General features: G+C 43.4%; 1 protein-coding gene across 1 annotated transcript in view; it reads right to left on the bottom strand.

Annotated features, from left to right (window-relative positions):
- LOC115103712 (growth factor receptor-bound protein 2-like) overlaps positions 1-9,239 on the bottom strand; it is a 39,397-nt gene extending 30,158 nt beyond the window's left edge. The window contains exons 1-2 of the mRNA XM_029624592.2: positions 9,069-9,239; positions 8,027-8,316 (exon numbers count right to left, since the gene is read on the bottom strand). Of these exons, the coding sequence (XP_029480452.1) occupies positions 8,027-8,104 (78 nt within the window). The 5' untranslated portion in view covers positions 8,105-8,316; positions 9,069-9,239. The remainder of the gene's footprint in view (positions 1-8,026; positions 8,317-9,068) is intronic.
- Between the last annotated feature and the right edge of the window lie 12,801 nt (positions 9,240-22,040).

The raw sequence follows: 22,040 nt of genomic DNA, 5'->3' as shown, positions 1-22,040 counted from the left end.
TTCATGAACAAATATTTACACTTCTTTATTGTAGTAACTTAACTAGGGCTGTGAAATTTGGATTGTTGATGTTAAGAAAATCCCTAACCGAAAAGCGTTTTTTTCCCTCCTTACTAAATTTAAATCACAGCGCAGTTATCACAAAGCTACCACCAACAGGTCCTGATCAGCATCATAAAGGGATTTATTTTTTTATTTTACAAATACTTAACGCAACAATGCTGTAACATTTAGTAGGAGAAAAAAAACTAATTTTTACCTACTTCAGAGCTGTACGAGGGAGCGCGAAGCAGAGAAGCAGCCAGCCAGGCTCTTGAGCGGGGGAGGGGCCATGCCTTATATATATACACTGCTCAAAAAAATAAAGGGAACACTTAAACAACACAATGTAACGCCAAGTCAATCACACTTCTGTGAAATCAAACTGTCCACTTAGGAAGCAACACTGATTGACAATACATTTCACATGTTGTTGTGCAAATGGTATAGACAACAGGTGGAAATTATAGGAAATTAGCAAGACACCCCCAATAAAGGAATGGTTCTGCAGGTGGTGACCACAGACCACTTCAGTTCCTATGCTTCCTGGCTGATGTTTTGGTCACTTTTGAATGCTGGCGGTGCTTTCACTCTAGTGGTAGCATGAGACGGAGTCTACAACCCACACAAGTGGCTCAGGTAGTGCAGCTCATCCAGGATGGCACATCAGTGAGAGCTGTGGCAAGAAGGTTTGCTGTGTCTGTCAGCATAGTGTCCAGAGCATGGAGGCGCTACCAGGAGACAGGCCAGTACATCAGGAGACGTGGAGGCCGTAGGAGGGCAACAACCCAGCAGCAGGACCGCTACCTCCGCCTTTGTGCAAGGAGGAGCAGGAGGAGCACTGCCAGAGCCCTGCAAAATGACCTCCAGCAGGCCACAAATGTGCATGTGTCTGCTCAAACGGTCAGAAACAGACTCCATGAGGGTGGTATGAGGGCCCGACGTCCACAAGTGGGGGTTGTGCTTACAGGACGTTTGGCATTTGCCAGAGTACATCAAGATTGGCAAATTCGCCACTGGCGCCCTGTGCTCTTCACAGATGAAAGCAGGTTCACACTGAGCACATGTGACAGAGTCTGGAGACGCCGTGGAGAACGTTCTGCTGCCTGCAACATCCTCCAGCATGACCGGTTTGGCGGTGGGTCCATCATGGTGCGGGGTGGCATTTCTTTAGGGGGGCCGCACAGCCCTCCATGTGCTCGCCAGAGGTAGCCTGACTGCCATTAGGTACCGAGATTAGATCCTCAGACCCCTTGTGAGACCATATGCTGGTGCGGTTGGCCCTGGGTTCCTCCTAATGCAAGACAATGCTAGACCTCATGTGGCTGGAGTGTGTCAGCAGTTCCTGCAAGAGGAAGGCATTGATGCTATGGACTGGCCCGCCCGTTCCCCAGACCTGAATCCAATTGAGCACATCTCGCTCCATCCACCAGACTGTCCAGGAGTTGGCGGATGCTTTAGTCCAGGTCTGGGAGGAGATCCCTCAGGAGACCATCCGCCACCTCATCGGGAGCATGCCCAGGCGTTGTAGGGAGGTCATACAGGCACGTGGAGGCCACACACACTACTGAGCCTCATGTTAACTTGTTTTAAGGACATTACATCAAAGTTGGATCAGCCTGTAGTGTGGTTTTCCACTTTAATTTTGAGTGAGACTCCAAATCCAGACCTCCATGGGTTGATAAATTTGATTTCCATTGATAATTTGTGTGATTTTGTTGTCAGCACATTCAGCTATGTAAAGAAAAGGTATTTAATAAGAATATTTCATTCATTCAGATCTAGAATGTGTTATTTAGTGTTCCCTTTATTCTTTTGATCAGTATATTGGTTTATTTTATTTTATTTACACACCACACACACACGTAAATAAATAAAACAAATGCCACTTTGGGAACCACATAAGCAAAAGTTATGGGTGTTTTCATGCACATTATGTTGATGGAATTGTGTTCCATCACGACAGCTAAATTACAGGATGGGAAAGAAGAAATTGCTTAATTTATCTCACACACACGGTTCCTGAAACAATTACGATTTCCTGGAATGGAAGCAAACCAGTAAATAATCTTGCAGTGAGCATTTAGCCTGTTCCCTCCAGTTCCCTGAAGTATACAAATAGAGTGAGAACGATCAATATCAGGAAGTGGCTCTATTGACATCACAGTAAAGACAAATGTGGTGTGAGAAGGCAACTTGTGCATCCAAAATGGAACCCTATTTTCCTATATAGCGCACGACTTTTGATTGGGCCCATAAGACTGGTCAAAAGTAGTGTACTATATAGGGAATAGGGAGCCATTTCAGGGTGTTGTGATAAAAAAACAAACATTTAAAAGCTCAGGGGATGGAGGGAAAACAAAGCTTCTAGTTAGAAAGCCATCCGTATATAGCTAACAGGCCAAGGTATTGTACTGTATGGTTGGTCCACATGGGAGAAGGCCGGTTTAGGTTTAATCAATAGTTAAATAATTTGACTGGGCTTAGAGATATATCTTTGAAAGAACACTGTAGAGAGGGTGAGAGGCTGTGTGTGGTGAGAGAGAGGTGTGGGAGAGGAGAGGGTTGTTTCCAAGGTATTAGACAGAGCGGTGTTGGGGAACGCAGCTTTGAGGAAAAACATCATGTTGAAGAGCACACACTAGTCCCACTGCGGATTAGTTTAGTGTGTGTGTGTGCATGTGTGTTTTCTAGGGTGGGCTTGACACAGTTGTGTGTGTGTGTGTGTGTGTATGTATGTATGTATGCATCTGCTTGCATGCGTTTTATGAGGCTGAGAGTCAAGAGAAGCATTAGCTGTGACAGGAAAACATGTCTTGCTTTTCACACTGTCGGGCCCATGATCACACTCCTAGCTAAAGAGCAGTAGGGAGTGTGTTGTGGTGAGCCTCAACTACTGTAGCCCTGGAGAGAATTAAGACTGGCTGAAGTCAACCCATGCAAAATGAAACTCTGGCAAGTTGTGAGGTCTGGAAATTTCTGAGCACACCTGAAAAGATAGTCACTCTTTTCTCCTGAAATTTTAAAATCCCTCGTTCTTTTGATGTTGTCAAATCTCAGGACATTCCCAACAGAAATGGAGCGAACTCGGCATCTACCCATCCCAAACCACACAGGAGGACAAGCAGGAAAACAAGGAAGCAAGGCTCCAGGATGGCTTCAAAGCGAAGGTCCCTGAACACAGGGGTAATAAGAGCAGCCTTTGGCATTACGAATGGGTCAGACAGTAGCAGTAAACGTATATCTCTCTCTGTGCATGTGTGCACTGCCAGCCCTCCAGTCAGACGATCTCATACTGTAATTAGGTCAGATTCACTTCCAAGGGTAATAAGCATCATCTATGCTGCAGTAGCAAAAATCTTTTGAACACCCTGCCATTGTAGAGGGGAGTGCACGATTTGTTAGAACATCCTAACTTAACCTAGGGGGAGTGCACGATTTGTCAACACCCGGACATTAGTTCACAAACCTAACCTGATACATGATGGCTTTATGCTTAAAAATACCCTTGTTCTATCAATTTAGGTCTGTTTTTTTGGTTTTTAAAGTTGTGTCCATCGTGTAGTAAGGCAACACGATACGTCTTGGGATTCGGAGCCACTAATCTCATCAAGAAGGTTCCTCAACACTCGTCTACCTCTCCGTCTGCCATCCCACCCTCTCTTTCTTCGTCATGCTTTGTTTTTCTGCACTGTAATTGAAAACTTTATATACTGTAACTCCGTACACACAGTGATGGGAGGTGACGAGAGATCGCCTTGCACAGGAATGTGGGTTTACTTTAGGCCTGTTCTCCCTCTGTCTTCTTTAGCACCTCTAGCAGGTCACATGCTCTGACATGGGACCTGCTAGTTTGTTTAGGTCTTTCACTCACTCTCTTTCTGCCAGGGGAAATAAATAAACAGGGCCTCGTTCTCTCTATCAACAGTGCTTCAGTCTGCAGGATGAAGAGAACGAGGGATGAAGGGAGCAGAGGAGAGAAATGGAGAGACGGAGGAGTGCAGCCAGCCGCATCGCTCACCTTCATTTCCTCCTTCTGGAGGACAAAGATAAGGACAAGAGCTGTGACAGAGAAGGGCAGATGGATTAATGATTGTTCCGTTCTTCTCTCAATGGGGACAGTCAATGTGTGTCTATTGTCTTTCCTTGCATCGCCCTTGTCTTGACACTCATCTGGATAGAGTGGTGATTCCACCTTGTAATGGGAGCGTTGATATATTGTACATTCGCCCTGTCAAAGGAGTCAGTGTCACCCACACGCAGGTGCACACGCACCCATACACACTCATAAGTATACACATAGAAATGCTATGGTCAAATGGCAGAAGAACCTACTATCCACGACATAAGTGACCCATAGGATGCAGCTTTTGGTGTATACGGTCCTAAGAAACCTAGCCAGGTTAATATCCGCCATGGGAATGAGTTCAGTTCACTAGATCGTGTTGACAGACGCTGCCTGTACTTTACTGTACATTGACAGTACATCCCGTTTTAGCTCCCGCTGCCTCTGGCATTATGGGAGAGTGGTGTGGAGTGCTTTTTTTCTTTCTCTCCCTCTCTTTATCCTTCTGTGCCTGACTGCCAGCTCAGAAAACAGACTGCTGACGTCCCTGGGTTCACACCAAAAAGCCAAAGACCCAAAGTGAGACCAGGCAGGTCTGAGATCTGTGCTGTATAGCCTTAGCCAAATGGCACTGACAATGGCCATAGAATTTGGCTAAGCAGCAAAAACTAATCTGGGACCAGGCTAAGGTGCTGCTAATTCCCTAAAAACTATTTAGCCAGACACAATCAGGTGACTTGAGACCAAAGCTGTTTGTAGTTTCCTTCTTCTCCTTTGTTTGACCAGAAGTGATGCTCCATTCTCTTTGGACTTCTCTGTCACACACACAGACCTTGACCAGGTTCCTGTCTCAGATGGTTCTTCTTTCCACTCCTTGCTTGCAGGCTAAATTTAGACCTGATGCTGCCCGGCTTTTGTGCTGCAGCCTGAGTTGACAGAAAAAATAAAGGGAGAGAGAGAAACAGAGAGACGTTGCATGTCCCAGAGCCATTGAATGTCTGTCCTGAATCAAAAAAACTCTGTAAACAAAAACTGAGGTCTCCTCTCGTGCCCTTCTAAATGCATGAGAAAAACCGAGATGTTTGTGTTACTCAAGACAAGACTTCTGGCAGTAAGCGTTATTTATTTCTGTTATTCTCTTCCTGACAACTCAATTCCAGAGAATAAACTCCTCCACCCTTTGTACAGTGGGGGATGGGGGAGTTACCCTACATATTAGGAGGAAATAATCTCTCATCTTCACAGATCTCTAAAAATATCCATGAGAAATTAATGTCCCCTGTATTGTAAGGGGATCTCAAGAACCGAGCTAAATCGATCATGGACATGGCACGTCACGCATTGGCTGTATTCTAATTCTCAGCAATTCCCCAACACAGTAGGCTTATTCCATAAGAGCTCAATTCATCAAGAGAGTACACCTATTTCACAACAGCCACTTGACTGAACATCATGTAACACTTGTGTTACAGTACATGCTGGAACAGAACTGGGGTATTGACACAGTGCAAGGCCAGAAGCTTTGAAGTGTGTGGTTAAGAAGAGGACACCTATGGGTCCCGAGAATTGTGTCAAAGAGCCCCGTTCTCCAGCCATCCTCCCGCCACGGTCAGAATTCAATTCGGAAAAGAGGCGCAAGATCACTGCCGACGTTCCTGAATCCACTCCAGATTCTCCCTCTATGAACTCAGAAAAGCCAAGACTGCGTCAGCAGAGCGATCCCGGGAGGTTGCAAAAACGGAACTCGACAAGAACCCTTTCGCAACTCCAGGCGGAGTTTGTGCATGCATGCTGCGCTACGCAGGAAGAACCGAGCAGGGAGAGAGAGAGAAAAAAAAGAAAGAATAGCCTCGGGTGTAGTAGCATTTTTACCGGCAAGTTGTTGCCACACACCACACCACACTCTTGGACGATTAATATTTATGTGGCGCCCGCCGAGCGAGCGAAGCCTAAAGCCCAGGGGATGGAGCAAGCTGCCTGGCATACTCCCCATCAACTTCTACAGTGCTGAGATAAAGAATGTTCGCTCTCCATTGAGCTTCATTTCTGTGAACAAATCAGGTAACACAAGAAAGAAATCTATTGATTTGCCTTTTAGAATATAGCCCACTCCCAGATTTGTTTGTGCCGTCTTGCCAAATGCTATGGTCATTGTCACGCCGGCTAAAAGCTTGGCTAATACAGGAGGGACATTGGTTTGGGGGACAGAATGTACTATACGGATAGTAAAGGTTACTTAGACTAGTGTATACTGTATGCAATATAGCCTGCACTCACATGCCTCCTATCACCGATCAGCAATCGCACCAATTGTCCTTCAGATGCTCCTCTTGGGCAACCACAGACTTGTTAAGTCGGTAGATGCAGCCAGAAACGGCGTGACAAACACTGCTTCTCTTTGAAGTATGAAAGCCGCTGCATGATGAACTGAGGTTGACTCAGGCAACAAATTGACTGATAACTTTGTTCACTGTTTTCACAGCTCGCGGCCATATTCCTTTTAAGGCCTCATGATCAGATTTGTTCCTGTTTCTAGTGTGAACATCTTCAACTGATGTTTCTCTTGAGGAGATATGAATGCGTATTCCTGTCCTGGTTCGCCGGATCTGTTTCTGCCTCTGACCATGGCGTTGCCGGGGTACATTGCCAGAGTAGAGGAGAACAGAGCACAGGGCCAGACTGTTCTCAAAACACCAGCTGAAAGAGGGAACTGGAAAGAAGACAAGACTGCACACAACCAGACATTTACCTCGGACACACACTTCACTCTCAATCTTCTCTTTACTGCATATTGTTTTTATTACTATTTTTTTTGCATATGGTTTTAACCTGAACTGACACCAGTATTATGATTGCAGTGCAGGCAGTTGTGTCAGCGTGCAGTTATGCCACAAAAAGCTCAGCTATAATAGAGCTTTTATAACCATTATAACATGTCTTGAAGCAGAGCTGTTAAAGTACTGTTCTGACGCTGAAATGAAGGAGCTGTCATAATCCCAGCAAGGGAAGGGGTGTGGTTGTAAACATACTGCCAGCTCATCCTCTCTCTTTAGCTCTCCTTCCTTCTCCGTTTCTGACTGAGTGAGGGAAAATGTATAGAAGCCAAGGATGATACTGGAGACTTCCTGTTTCAGCATTATCACAGTCTCCTTAACCACAGAAGTAGTCCAATATTGCTGAACTACTGAGGATAATGAAAGGATTCAATGGAAGAGCTTATTAAGTGTAGTTTTTAACAAACTAGGGGGAGGGTTACTTACTTATTCTGTCTCCTCTTGTAGAATTTCTTTGACTAAAAATTGTCATATAGGCTACAAAGACTAATTTTGGGGTTGCTCATTCTGGTTCTCCACACAAAATGACGACTGCATGTAAAATGTGGCGTACAGTATAGGATGCTTGTTATAGGATGCGAGAAAGACAGAATTGTGTCCTGCCAAAGACTACCAGTGCTATCCTTTTCCATATCTGTACGGAAACAATCGCTGAACTTTTCCTTGAAAACATGACACCGATTACCATATGACTTGCCATTGACAAAGACATTAGCTGCCCCTCATTCAAATGTGTTGGAACCAAAGGATAACACCCATGCAACATGTTTTTCTTTATATTCCCTCTCATTATGTAGGCCTATCATAATAAATAGACCTCTGAAAAGACAAGATAAAATCTCTTACAAAATACTTGATCGAATATCGACCAATTCAAGTGAATTAAGGGACTTACTGGTTACACGTTTTTAGATAATGTCCTTAAAACCAGTTACAGGAGTGTCTAAAATTAAGACACAAAATGACCAACGACAAAAAATGTAACAGGCTATTGTAAATAGTGTAATAACTAGACATATTAATAACCACAAAGGAAAAATATCTGACACATTTAAGCATATAAATAGTGAAGCAATGGGCTGCTTACCTTCAACGTTTCTCCACGTTTAAAACTCAACTCATCATCTGCAGTGGCTTTGAAATCGTATTTGGCAATGGCCTCCATGGTGAGGATTGTTGGAACACCTGTATGCTGTGTTGATGAATGCACAAGTACCCTTCTGAAGTCTTTCAATTGAGTTTATTCCTCAAAGGAATGATGAAAATTATGAACAATGTCAGAAGAAAAAAAACAGAACAGCTCCGGTCCCGTTTTCCCCCTGGTCTGACCAGTCACTCCGAGTAGCGCAAATACCCTCACTGCACGCCGCTACAAACCTGTGAACAAGAACGCAGATAGAGAACCAGAGACTATGTAGCAGCAAATTAACATTAACCAACAACGAAAAACAATGGACTAATATGATAGTTTGTGATGTGATGCCGCGCCCATAGACAATACTAGCATTCTGACGCTCGCACAATCAGGAGAGGAAATATATAATCTGATTGACGTCTCCTCAGGCCAACTAAAGCACATCATCTCCACAATTGACCAATCGGATGTGAGAATACTGTCATATCCAATAGGTCTTCTGTAGCTGTGCAAAACCAATGGGATTGCTAATTTACACGCTTTGTAGAGGATTTTTTGACAGGCAGATGTGGTTGATGACTCAAACCTCGAGCTAAATGTAGAATGTCTAGTTTCGACTCAAAATCGTTTTATGTCGCGTACAATATTTTATGCCCTCTTTCCTTGCCATTAGCCAAGTCCTCATTTTGTATACCTTTCCAGCTAATTTGAGTGAAACATTGTGGAGTAAAAACAAAGCTGTGATATTTATTGCATTGTTACAATTTATTGTTTCCAAATTTGACAAGCAACAGTTTGTTACAAAGTTAAAAGTAACCTAATTGTCACAATTGCTAAAACTACGAAATGAGACTTGTAGGCCTACTTTAGCTCCAACAGAAGAAAGATTACGTAGATACGACTATTAGGCTATTGTTGTGCTAGTCCTACAATGTAGGTTAATTAAACAAGAATATAGGCTAAATCATTTTTTTTAAAGTGATCGATGGCCCACCAGGTCTTGCTTGAAGTGAAACTGTTCAGGTCTCCGAAGTAGCCTTGTCCACCTACACTCATTTAATGTTACCTTGTTTTCTACTTGCTATCCCTTGGAATTATACAAAAAAACGTGTTATTAGTAGGCTATCCACTTCCTAGAACGTGAGCTCTGTATATAGGAAGCTTCCTATCGCGACATTTTGGGATTACTTAAATCTGCACAGAAATTTGCCCACTCCCCTGTTCCACTGCTCCGCCCTCTCTCTCTCTCTTTGCAATTCAAAGGGCTTTATTGGCAGGGGTAACATGTTTAGATTGCCAATGGAAGTGGAATAGAAAATAAACAAAAGTGAAATAAACAATCATAAATTAACAGTAAACAAACTCTCAAAAGTTTCTTAAAGAATAGAGACATTTTAAATGTTATACTTCTGGCTATGCGCAGTGTTGTAACAATGTGAAAAGTACAAAAGCGAAAATAATTAGACAGATGAATATAGTTTGTTTTTTTAAATGGATTTTTAGCTTCACTGGTTGTCCTTTTGTGGCAACAGGTCACACATCTTGCTGCTGTGATGGCACACTGTGGTATTTAACCCAATAGTTCATCAAAATTGGATTTGTTTTCAAATTCTTTGTGGGTCAGTGTAATCTGAGGGAAATATGTGTCTCTAATTGGCATTGGCAATGCTCCTTATATGGACACATCACTGCACTCTAAACTCCTCTGTAAACTGGCAATCTCTGTGTACCCGTCGCAAGACCCACTGGTTGATGCTTATTTATAAAACCCTCTTAGGCCTCCCTCCACCCTATCTGAGATATCTACTGCATCCCTCATCCTCCACATAAAACACCCGTCTGCCAGTCACATTCTGTTAAAGGTCCACCAAGCACACACATCCCTGGCTTGCTCGTCTTTTAATTCGCTGCAGCTCGCGACTGGAACGAGCGGCAAAGCACACTCAAACTGGACCATTTGATCTCAATCTCTTCATTCAAAGACTCAATTATGGACACTCGTACTGACAGTTGAGGCTGCTTTGCGTGATGTACTGTTGTCTCTACCTTCTTGCCCTTTTGTGCTGTTGTCTGTGCCCAATTTGCACCCTGTTTTGTGCTGCTACCATGTTGTGCTGCTGCCATGTTGTCATGTTGTGTTGCTGCCATGCTATGTTGTCTTAGCTACCTCTTTATGTAGTGTTGTGTTGCTGCCATGCTATGTTGTCTTAGCTACCTCTTTATGTAGTGTTGTGTTGCTGCCATGCTATGTTGTCTTAGCTACCTCTTTATGTAGTGTTGTGTTGCTGCCATGCTATGTTGTCTTAGCTACCTCTTTATGTAGTGTTGTGTTGTCTCTCTTGTTGTGATGTATGTATTTTGTCCTATATTTTTATTTAATTTATTTGTATTTTTAATTCCAGCCCCCGTCCCTGCCGTTTGGTTGGCCGTCATTGTAACTACAAATGTGTTCTTAACTGAATTGCCTAGTTAAATAAAGGATACATTTTTTTTTACATGAGTTATACATTTGGCAGGAGGTTAGAAAGTGCATCTCAGTTTCCACCTGTTTTTTTTGGTTAGTTCTTTCCAATGTGACAAGTAATTATATTTTCGTTTTCTAATGATCGCTCTCTCTCACACACACAAACACACACTTTTGCATGAATATACATGTGTGAAGAGTAGAAGACAACATTTAGTTTGGCTCTAGACCTCACCTGTTGTAGACTTGTCATAAGGTGTAAGGTACATGTCGGCCTAATAGGTGTGCAATTCCAACCATTGACTCCATAGCAGGGATTACTTGGCCATCTAGTGGTACAAAATTAGAATAAATTGTAAAATGATACAGGAGAAAGAATATGCATATAATTGGATAGGCTACATACAGGTAATTGCCCCCAAAAATGGATTTAACACTTTAATAAATTAGGGATACAAAATATATTGAATGCAGGTGCTTCCACACAGGTGTGGTTCCCGAGTGAATTAAGCAATTAACATCCCATCATGCTTACTGCCCTGCAACACTATAGACATCGGGCGTCCAGCATTGCCATCAGCAATCAGATCAACTTCCAAATATTGTTTTACAAAGTAAAATGAGAGCGCAAGAGACAGAAAGGCTTTTTCCATGAGCTCATATGCCATCACCAGCAAGACTCATTGGGTGAGTCAGTGGAACTAGAAAGCATTTTTAGGACTATAATTTTGAGTTGGATGACCGTTAAACTAATATTCCCAGTCGGGAACTTGTTTTTCCCCGATTTCTCAGTTGCCTTGAACACACTGAAGTCGGAGACTTTCCCAACTCCTAATTACCAGTTTTTTGAAACGCAGAATTAAAAACGATTATGCCAAAGTCTCCAGTCTTCTAAAATGACGTAGAATTGCATGAAATGCGTTTATAAAAGGCCCAACATTTCCCGGACACTAGGCCACAACATTTCCCGGACACTAGGCCACAACATTTCCCGGACACTAGGCCACAACATTTCCCGGACACAAGGCCACAACATTTCCCGGACACTAGGCCACAACATTTCCCGGACACTAGGCCACAACATTTCCCGGACACTAGGCACAACATTTCCCGGACACTAGGCCACAACATTTCCCGGACACTAGGCACAACATTTCCCGGACACTAGGCCACAACATTTCCCGGACACTAGGCCACAACATTTCCCGGACACTAGACCACAACATTTCCCGGACACTAGGCCACAACATTTCCCGGACACTAGGCCACAACATTTCCCAGACACTAGGCCACAACATTTCCCGGACACTAGGCCACAACATTTCCCGGACACTAGGCCACAACATTTCCCGGACACTAGGCCACAACATTTCCCGGACACTAGGCCACAACATTTCCCGGACACTAGGCCACAACATTTCCCGGACACTAGGCCACAACATTTCCCGGACACAAGGCCACAACATTTCCCGGACACTAGGCCACAACATTTCCCGGACACTAGGCCACAACATTTCCCAGACACTAGGCCACAACATTTCCCGGACACTAGGCCACAACATTTCCCGGACACTAGGCCACAACATTTCCCGGACACTAGGCCACAACATTTCCCGGACACTAGGCCACAACATTTCCCAGACACTAGGCCACAACATTTCCCGGACACTAGGCCACAACATTTCCCGGACACTAGGCACAACATTTCCCGGACACTAGGCCACAACATTTCCCGGACACTAGGCCACAACATTTCCCGGACACAAGGCCACAACATTTCCCGGACACTAGGCCACAACATTTCCCGGACACTAGGCCACAACATTTCCCAGACACTAGGCCACAACATTTCCCGGACACTAGGCCACAACATTTCCCGGACACTAGGCCACAACATTTCCCGGACACTAGGCCACAACATTTCCCGGACACTAGGCCACAACATTTCCCGGACACTAGGCCACAACATTTCCCGGACACTAGGCCACAACATTTTCTTCCCATGTGTGTAACTTCTGTAAGTGCCTCTACTCTACGCCACTACTCAAATGTGATGATATGCATGACTTGCTTTATTATAAAGATGATTTTCTATTGCATTCTGGTACCTCACCACACCCTCATATGCCATGTCTTGAAATATGCATATAGACGGACTAAAAGTACATTTATACTGTAAAACCGTGCTTTTACACCTGCATTGTTTGCTGTTTGGGGTTTTAGGCTGGGTTTCTGTACAGCACTTTGAGATATCAGCTGATGTACGAAGGGCTATATAAATAAATTTGATTTGATTTGATTTAAAACTTCTGACAGCCAACTTTCTAACTCCATCCACAACTTTTGGACATTATGGCACTGCAGAAGGCAGTTGAGTCACTGTTAGTTTTAGTTTGTGAATTTTGTCTCTTGTATAATCAATTCTGTACATTAATTTAGTTACAGACCAGCTCCAGACATAAACATATCAAACTTTTAATTTGTTTAGGAACTCAGTCGAGAATAGTAGAATACACAAGGTGCAAAAGTTCTACATTTTGTTGTATCAACAGTTTCTCTTGTTTGGTCAGTCACGGACAACTAGCCATGTCAGCTAACAAGTTTTTAATTGGATGTGCCCTGGGGACCTGAGCTCCAGGGGGACCCATTGATTTTGTTAGTCACGGTCACGTTGTATAAATGATTGGAGACAGCCGCAGGAATACGTAATAAGGGGTTTTAATACTCCACCCAAAAATACAACATGCCATGAAAAGGCATCGGGACGAAGCCCAAAACAAACAGGTATACAAAAACACTCTGGGATGTAACCCAAACAAAACAGTGAGGTTAAACCTCTAATAAATACACGGGACATTACCCTGAATAGCAATACACGGGACGAGACCCGTAATAACAAGTGCACAACAATACACGGGACGAGACCCGTAATAACAAGTGCACAACAATACACGGGACGAGACCCGTAATAACAAGTGCACAACAATACACGGGACGAGACCCGTAATAACAAGTGCACAACAATACACGGGACGAGACCCGTAATAACAAGTGCACAACAATACACGGGACGAGACCCGTAATAACAAGTGCACAACAATACACGGGACGAGACCCGTAATAACAAGTGCACAACAATACACGGGACGAGACCCGTAGTAACGAGTACACAATACACAAAGCACGAAAGCCGAAACCACAAGGCACAGGTACTCACAAGCCCAACGGACATGGGAACAACACCACAAAAGGTTGGTTCCAATAGTCTTGGTTCTAATAGTTAATATTGTTTTCTGTAAGGTTTTGTATATCTTTGTATATCTTACCTATCATATGGGTATACTTTTCTGACTTAAATAGCAATCCCTCAAGTTGTTATAGTGTTCTTAACTGTGAAGTTGTTCATGTTCTTAGCTCCATCCTTTGAAAACAGACATGTGAAAAGATTCTGGGATAAACATGCACATCTTCAATATGTTCCCATTGTTTCTCTTTCGTGCATTTAACAACATGTCGCAAGTAAAAGCCTTGGACTCCTCCATAAAGGCCTGATTGGTGGAGTGCTGCAGAGATGATTGTCCTTCTGGAAGCTTCTCCCATCTCCACAGAGGAATTCTAGAGCCCTGTCAGAGTGACCATGGTGTTCATGGTCACCTCCCTGACCAAGGCCCTTCTCCCCCAATTGCGCAGTTTGGCCGGGCGGCCAGCTCTAGGAAGAGTCTTGGTGGTTCCAAACTTCTTCCATTTAAGAATGATGGAGGCCACTGTGTTCTTGGGGACCTTCAATGCTGCAGAATTGTTGTTGATGGTACCCTTCCCCAGATCTGTGCCTCAACACAATCCTGTCTCAGAGCTCTACGGACAATTCCTTCGACCTCATGGTTTGTTTTTTTTCTCTGACATGCGCTTTCAACTGTGGAACCTTATATTGACAGGTGTGTGCCTTTCCAAATCATGTCCAATCAATTGAATTTACCACAGGCGGACTCCAATCAAGTTGTAGAAACATCTCAAGGGTGATCAATGGAAACAGGATGCACCTGAGCTCAATTTCGAGTCTCAGCAAAAGGTCTGAATACACGTGCCTGTATGACCTCCCTACAACGCCTGGGCATGCTCCTGATGAGGTGGCGGATGGTCTCCTGAGGGATCTCCTCCCAGACCTGGACTAAAGCATCCGCCAACTCCTGGACAGTCTGTGGTGCAACGTGGCGTTGGTGGATGGAGCGAGACATGATGTCCCAGATGTGCTCAATTGGATTCAGGTCTGGGGAACGGGCAGGCCAGTCCATATCATCAATACCTTCCTCTTGCAGGAACTGCTGACACATTCCAGCCACATGAGGTCTAGCACTGTCTTGCATTAGGAGGAACCCAGGGCCAACCGCACCAGCATATGGTCTCACAAGGAGTCTGAGGATCTCATCTCGGTACCTAATGGCAGTCAGGCTACCTCATCTTGGTGTTCTCTAGCAAATGCCAAACATCCTGCACGGTGTTGGACTGTAAGTGGACTTCGGGCCCTCATACCACTGTTTCTGACCGTTTGAGCAGACACATGCACATTTGTGGCCTGCTGGAGGTAATTTTGCAGGGCTCTGGCAGTGTTCCTCCTGCTCCTCCTTGCACAAAGGCGGAGGTAGCAGTCCTGCTGCTGGGTTGTTGCCCTCCTACGGCCTCCTCCACATCTCCTGATGTACTGGCCTGTCTCCTGGTAGCGCCTCCATGCTCTAGACACTACGCTGACAGACACAGCAAACCTTCTTGCCACAGCTCGCATTGATGTATCATCCTGGATGAGCTGCACTACCTGAGCCACTTGTGTGGGTTGTAGACTCCGTCTCATGCTACCACTAGAGTGAAAGCACCGCCAGCATTCAAAAGTGACCAAAACATCAGCCAGGAAGCATAGGAACTGAGAAGTGGTCTGTGGTCGCCACCTGCAGAACCACTCCTTTATTGGGGGTGTCTTGCTAATTGCCTATAATTTCCACCTGTTGACTATTCCATTTGCACAACAGCATGTGAAATTTATTGTCAATCAGTTTGGTTTCCTAAGTGGACCGTTTGATTTCACAGAAGTGTGATTGACTTGGAGTTACATTGTGTTGTTTAAGTGTTCCCTTTATTTTTTTGAGCAGTGTATTTAACGTTCTTCTTAACCTACTCCAGTCGACCACTCTCTGCAGTGTCTTCAGCCCAACTCACCAATACATCATTGAACTTTACCCACCCTTGCATCTTGTAATCCAATCACTTCAATGCCAGAACGGAAACCCCATTGTCATTTGTTAATTCAAATAACTCAACCCCTGCATGCAAATCCCATTGGCTATTTGCAACCATTTTAAATCTAAACTCATTAACACATAATTCATTTCTCAATACACCACATTCTATTTTTAGTGATTATTTTTATGTCTGCTGATAGTTACTTTTTGAAATGATTTGTTTGACAATAAGATGAAAACATCATGATGGTTGTGTTCATGCCAAATGAAAAGGTAATACAAACAAATATACTGTTACACTATTGTTATACTGTTACTGTTATACTGTTACTGTTATACTGTTACACTATACTACACTGTTACACTATACCTCTTTACTGTTAGGCCTCGAACCTCACGGTATAATTAATAATATGTTCACCACCATCAACAAGACACCAAATGGAATTTGTGGAAGAATGGTGTTGCATCCATAGCAATTAGAACACTTACAGACTGACTACGCCGCTCGCGTCGCATCCGGGAGCGTTGCAAAATACATTTTGAAATAAATCTATATTATTCAATTATTGCACCCACACTGCTCGTACGCGCCAACGAGGGTCTGCGTGGCCAAGGGCTAAAATAGAAGTCAGTTCTATTTCTGACGCAGATCGCGCTGCAAGTCCTGCCTCTCCCATCTCCTCATTGGTTTATAGAAGCAGGTGCCATCTCCTCATTGGTTATACCCACGTGGGTGACTGAAAGACGAAATAGGTCAGTGGCGGTTACCTAATTTATGAAAGTTGCCAATCGCAATATAAAGTCAAGAGAAGAAAAAGGCTGGAAGGAAGAGAGATGAGTAGAAACGATTCGTTTAACCATTTTATGTGTGGATTAATTGGTGGAGTTGAGGAACCTTGTGCATTTCAGGTAAAATAACAACTCAATGTTTATATCCCAGGACAAATTAACTAGCAACAGCAAACTAGCTAGCTAAATTGCCATAAATGTTTAATGCTTTTTCGATCAAATTAATATAATTGGTTCAGTTTGTTTTGATAGTTTACCCTGCGTGTTGTGATCGTGTTTGGTGTGGGGGGACAAAATACATTTATGCGCGTGTGCGGCAGTCGGTTTGGGTTCCGTGTTAGGATCTCTATGGCTGCATCCTTCCAAATTTAGTTCCAGACACTTGTAGGCATTGTCTGACGTTCGATGGCGTCACTTCTACGACACACAATAATGCCAACCAAGGTGCATTGAAGCTGTTCTGGCTCTTGGTGGCCCAGCGTCCTATTACGATGCTTTATGTTTATGTTTCCTTTATTTTTCGCAGTTAGGCTACCTGTAAGTTCCCAATTAGTTTTCAATTATCATAAAAATGTCACAATGAGTGGAACATGTTCGAGGTCATTTTGTCACAAAAAATAAGGATGGGTAGCAATAAAGTCCGGCATTGGATATGCAACAGTTTAAAAAAAAACGTGAAGTATGTTGGTGAAGGTATTCTTTCAGGTTAAGCTATTGGTCATCAAAGAACAAGGAGGACCACTCTTCATGCCATTAAAATGCCTTTATTGTGGTGCCATGTTAAAATGGAACAAAATATTTACAACATTTGAAACAGTATTTAATTAAGGCTTTCAGTAGCATAAAAAAAGTACACTGGCCCTCCTTGATCTTTGAAGTGGCTGTCAAAATGCATTAAATAATCGACATGTGAGACAAGACAACAGATACAGCGGTATACATCAATGGTGCCAGCTGGACTTCTAAACAGAGGAGTTGTCCTCGAAACTTCATCCTCAGCTAATGAAAGACGAAGAGTGCAGTTGCAAATAGACTATACAGTACCGCCGTGCAGCTGCAGGAGAGTTATCAGTCTCCTAGTAAAAAGCTTGAAGGCACTGGGCGTCTGTCTCCACTCCATCCAGCGCGTGCAAACAATATGCTACTAAGCAGTAAAGTCCACTACAAGAGCGGAAACGTTTATTATATTTTGATGGATCTCATGAATAAAATGGAGTGGCATTATTGAAGGTACACTGCTCAAAAAAATAAAAGGGAACACTGAAACAACACAATGTAACTCCAAGTCATTCACACTTCTGTGAAATCAAACTGTCCACTTAGGAAGCAACACTGATTGACAATAAATTTCACATGCTGTTGTGCAAATGGAATAGACAACAGGTGGAAATTATAGGCAATTAGCAAGACACCCCCAATAAAGGAGTGGTTCTGCAGGTGGTGACCACAGATCACTTCTCAGTTCCTATGCTTCCTGGCTGATGTTTTGGTCACTTTTGAATGTTGGCGGTGCTTTCACTCTAGTGGTAGCATGAGACGGAGTCTTACAACCCACACAAGTGGCTCAGGTAGTGCAGCTCATCCAGGATGGTACATCAATGCGAGCTGTGGCAAGAAGGTTTGCTGTGTCTGTCAGCGTAGTGTCCAGAGCATGGAGGCGCTACCAGGAGACAGACCAGTACATCAGGAGACGTGGAGGAGGCCGTAGGAGGGCAACAACCCAGCAGCAGGACCGCTACCTCCGCCTTTGTGCAAGGAGGAGCAGGAGGAGCACTGCCAGAGCCCTGCAAAATTACCTCCAGCAGGCCACAAATGTGCATGTGTCTGCTCAAACGATCAGAAACAGACTCCATGAGGGTGGTATAAGGGCCCGAAGTCCACAAGTGGGGGTTGTGCTTACAGCCCAACACCGTGCAGGACATTTGGCATTTGCCAGAGAATACCAAGATTGGCAAATTCGCCACTGGCGCCCTGTGCTCTTCACAGATGAAAGCAGGTTCACACTGAGCACATGTGACAGACGTGACAGTCTGGAGACGCCATGGAGAACGTTCTGCTGCCTGCAACATCCTCCAGCATGACCGGTTTGGCAGTGGGTCAGTCATGGTGTGGGGTAGCATTTCTTTGGGGGGCCGCACAGCCCTCCATGTGCTCGCCAGAGGTAGCCTGACTGCCATTAGGTACCGAGATGAGATCCTCAGACCCCTTGTGAGACCATATGCTGGTGCGGTTGGCCCTGGGTTCCTCCTAATGCAAGACAGTGCTAGACCTCATGTGGCTGGAGTGTGTCAGCAGCTCCTACAAGAGGAAGGCATTGATGCTATGGACTGGCCCGCCTGTTCCCCAGACCTGAATCCAATTGAGCATATCTGGGACATCATGTCTCGCTCCATCCACCAACGCCACGTAGCACCACAGACTGTCCAGGAGTTGGCGGATGCTTTAGTCCAGCTCTGGGAGGATATCCCTCAGGAGACCATCCGCCACCTCATCAGGAGCATGCCCAGGCATTGTAAGGAGGTCATACAGGCACGTGGAGGCCACACACACTACTGAGCCTCATTTGGACTTGTTTTAAGGACATTACATCAAAGTTGGATCAGCCTGTAGTGTCGTTTTCCACTTTAATTTTGAGTGTGACTCCAAATCCAGACCTCCATGGGTTGATAAATTTGATTTCCATTGATTATTTTTGTGTGATTTTGTTGTCAGCACATTCAAGTATGTAATGAAAAAAGTATTCAATAAGAATATTTCATTCATTCATTGTTCAGTGTTTTGAGCAGTGTATTTAATACTACTAGAAAAAACAGCAAGACAGTTGCATTATTAACTGCTTGAGAATTTTCCCTGAGCATTAACACTATCTTTTTTTCTTTACCCAGATTTTATTGAGGTTACATTGGAAGTTATCAATGGATTTCTGTAATGTGTCGGTCTTGATAACACCTCACCGGTTGCAGTGAACTCACCTGAAGCTTCAACAGGTAAGCATTTATCATGATTTAAAGTATTTTTACAGTTGGCTATTCAGTATAGCAATTAAATAACCAGATTGTAGAAACGTGTAATGGTCACTGCACTGGCGGAAATTTTTGCGGGTTTTTAAAATGACTCATAGCCTACAATGATTTCACATTATCTTATTATGGCACACATAATGTCGGCTATAATGAAAGCTACAGTCATCTTCTTTTTGATTTCATTTGTTTTTCCTTGAAGACGTTAAATGGTTGGTTTCCTTCACTGCTCTGTGTAAAACTTGTTATTCAGAGGGAAATTCAAATCTGTCTAGTAGCTTCCTGAAGGCACAGCTAGTGTCAACCTTTTCCTTTTTGAGTGACTTGTTTTTCGTCAGAATGGCTCATACTCTACCTTAATTTCAAAAGAGCAATGAAAATTCCTGTGAACTGTTAGCAACTATGGTCAAAGATACTGTATATAGCACATACCAAGGGCACTGAAATATATATTACTGGGCACTGAAAGATCTTCACAGGTTTGGTTTATGGATTGCCTTAGTCTACTATACTGTATATCATGATTTATTACAATGTTCCTCTGCTGTTAGTAAATTGGGGGGCTGAGGGGGGCTGTTTTCAAATCCAAACAGTGAGAGATTTCAACAAGACCCCTGATCCCGTGAGCTGACATGAATGTGGTATAGCAACACAGTGCCTTCAGAAAGTATTCAAAACACTTGACTCTGTTATGTAAAAGTGGAAGAAAAACAGAAGTGTTCAACCCCCTGAGTCAATACATATTAGAATCACCCTTGGCAGCAATTACAGCTGTGAGTCTTTCTGGGTAAGTCTCTAAGAGCCTTCCACACCTGGATTGTGTAAGATTTGCTCATTATTCTTTTCAAAATTCTTCAAGCTCTGTCTGGTTGTTGATCATTGCTAGACAACCATTTTCAGGTCTTGCCATAGATTTTCAAGCAGATTTAAGTCAAAACTGTAACTCGGCCCCTCATGAACATTTACTGTGTTCTTGGTAGCAACTCCAGTGTATATTTGGCTTTGTGTTTTAGGTTATTGTCCTGCTGAAAGGTGGGTTCATCTCCCAGTGTCTGGTGGAAAGCAGACTGAACCAGGTTTTCCTCTAGGAGTTTGCCTGTTCTTAGCAATTTGTTTTTTTTTATCCTGAAAAACTCCCCATCCCTTAACGATTACAAGCATACCCATAACATGATGCAGCCACCACTATGCTTGTAAATATGGAGAGCGGTACTCAGTAATCTGTAGTATTAGAATTGCCCCAAACATAACACTTTGTATTCAAGACAAGCCACATTTTTTTGCAGTATTACTTTAGTGTCTTGTTGCAAACAGGATGCATGTTTTGGAATATTTTTTTATTCTGTACAGGCTTCTTTCTTTTCACTCTGTCAATTAGGATAGTATTGTGGAGTAACTACAATGTTGATCCAGTTTTCTCCTATCGCAGCCAATAAACTCTGTAACTGTTTTAAAGTCACCATTGGCCTCATGGTGAAATCCCTGAGCTGTTTTCTTCCTCTCTGGCAATCGAGTTAGGAAGGACACCTGTATCTTTGTAGTGACCATCCAAAGTGTATTTAATAACTTCACCATGCTCAAAGGGATATCCAATAGCTGCCATTCTTTGCGAGGCATTGGAAAACCTCCCTGGTTTTTGTGGTTGAATCTGTTTGAAATCCACTGCTCGATTGAGGGACCTTACAGATAATTTCACTGAGTGACCTCACAGATAATTTTATGTGTGGGGTATGGAGATGAGGTATTCATTCAAAAAATCATGTTAAACACTATTATTACACACAGAGTGCAACTTATTATGTGAATTGTTAAGCACATTTATATTCCTGCACTTATTTAGGCTTGCCGTTAAAAAGGGGTTGAATACTTATTGACTCAAGACATTTCAGCTTTTAATTTTTCATTAACTAGTAAACATTTCTAAAAACATAATTCCACTTTGACATCATGGGGTATTGTGTGTAGGCCAGTGACAACAAATCTCAATTTTATCCTTTTTAAATTCAGACTGTAACACAACAAAATATGTAAAAAGTCAACGGTGTGAATAGGGCTGTTCTGGTGACCGTATTACTGCCACACTGGCGGTCACGAGTCATGGAGACAGTCACATTCCACATGAGTGTTTAGTCACGTAATTAGGCTTCTCCAAGCTCTGACGCTGCTGATGGTCATTAGTAACCTACCAAACGTGCTAACTGCCTGGTACTCAGCAGTCTATTGTCCCTCTAATCACTCTGACATAAATGCAAATGTAATCAAAAATCTAATCAAACACTTCATTAGAGCTCATGTTGCGCAACATTTCTATAGGCTAGGCAATTGGGGGAGTAAACAAAGTGATGGCCTTTATTAAAAAGAGGAGGCTCCGATCAGGCTGGGTTTCTGTACAGCACTTTGTGACATCGGCGGATGTAAAAAGGGATTTATAAATACATTTGATTGATTGATCAGCATTC

Source organism: Oncorhynchus nerka, linkage group LG21, assembly GCF_034236695.1.
Source record: "Oncorhynchus nerka isolate Pitt River linkage group LG21, Oner_Uvic_2.0, whole genome shotgun sequence".
NCBI classification, from domain to species: domain Eukaryota; kingdom Metazoa; phylum Chordata; class Actinopteri; order Salmoniformes; family Salmonidae; genus Oncorhynchus; species Oncorhynchus nerka.
This window is presented reverse-complemented; position numbering and strand designations above follow the sequence as displayed.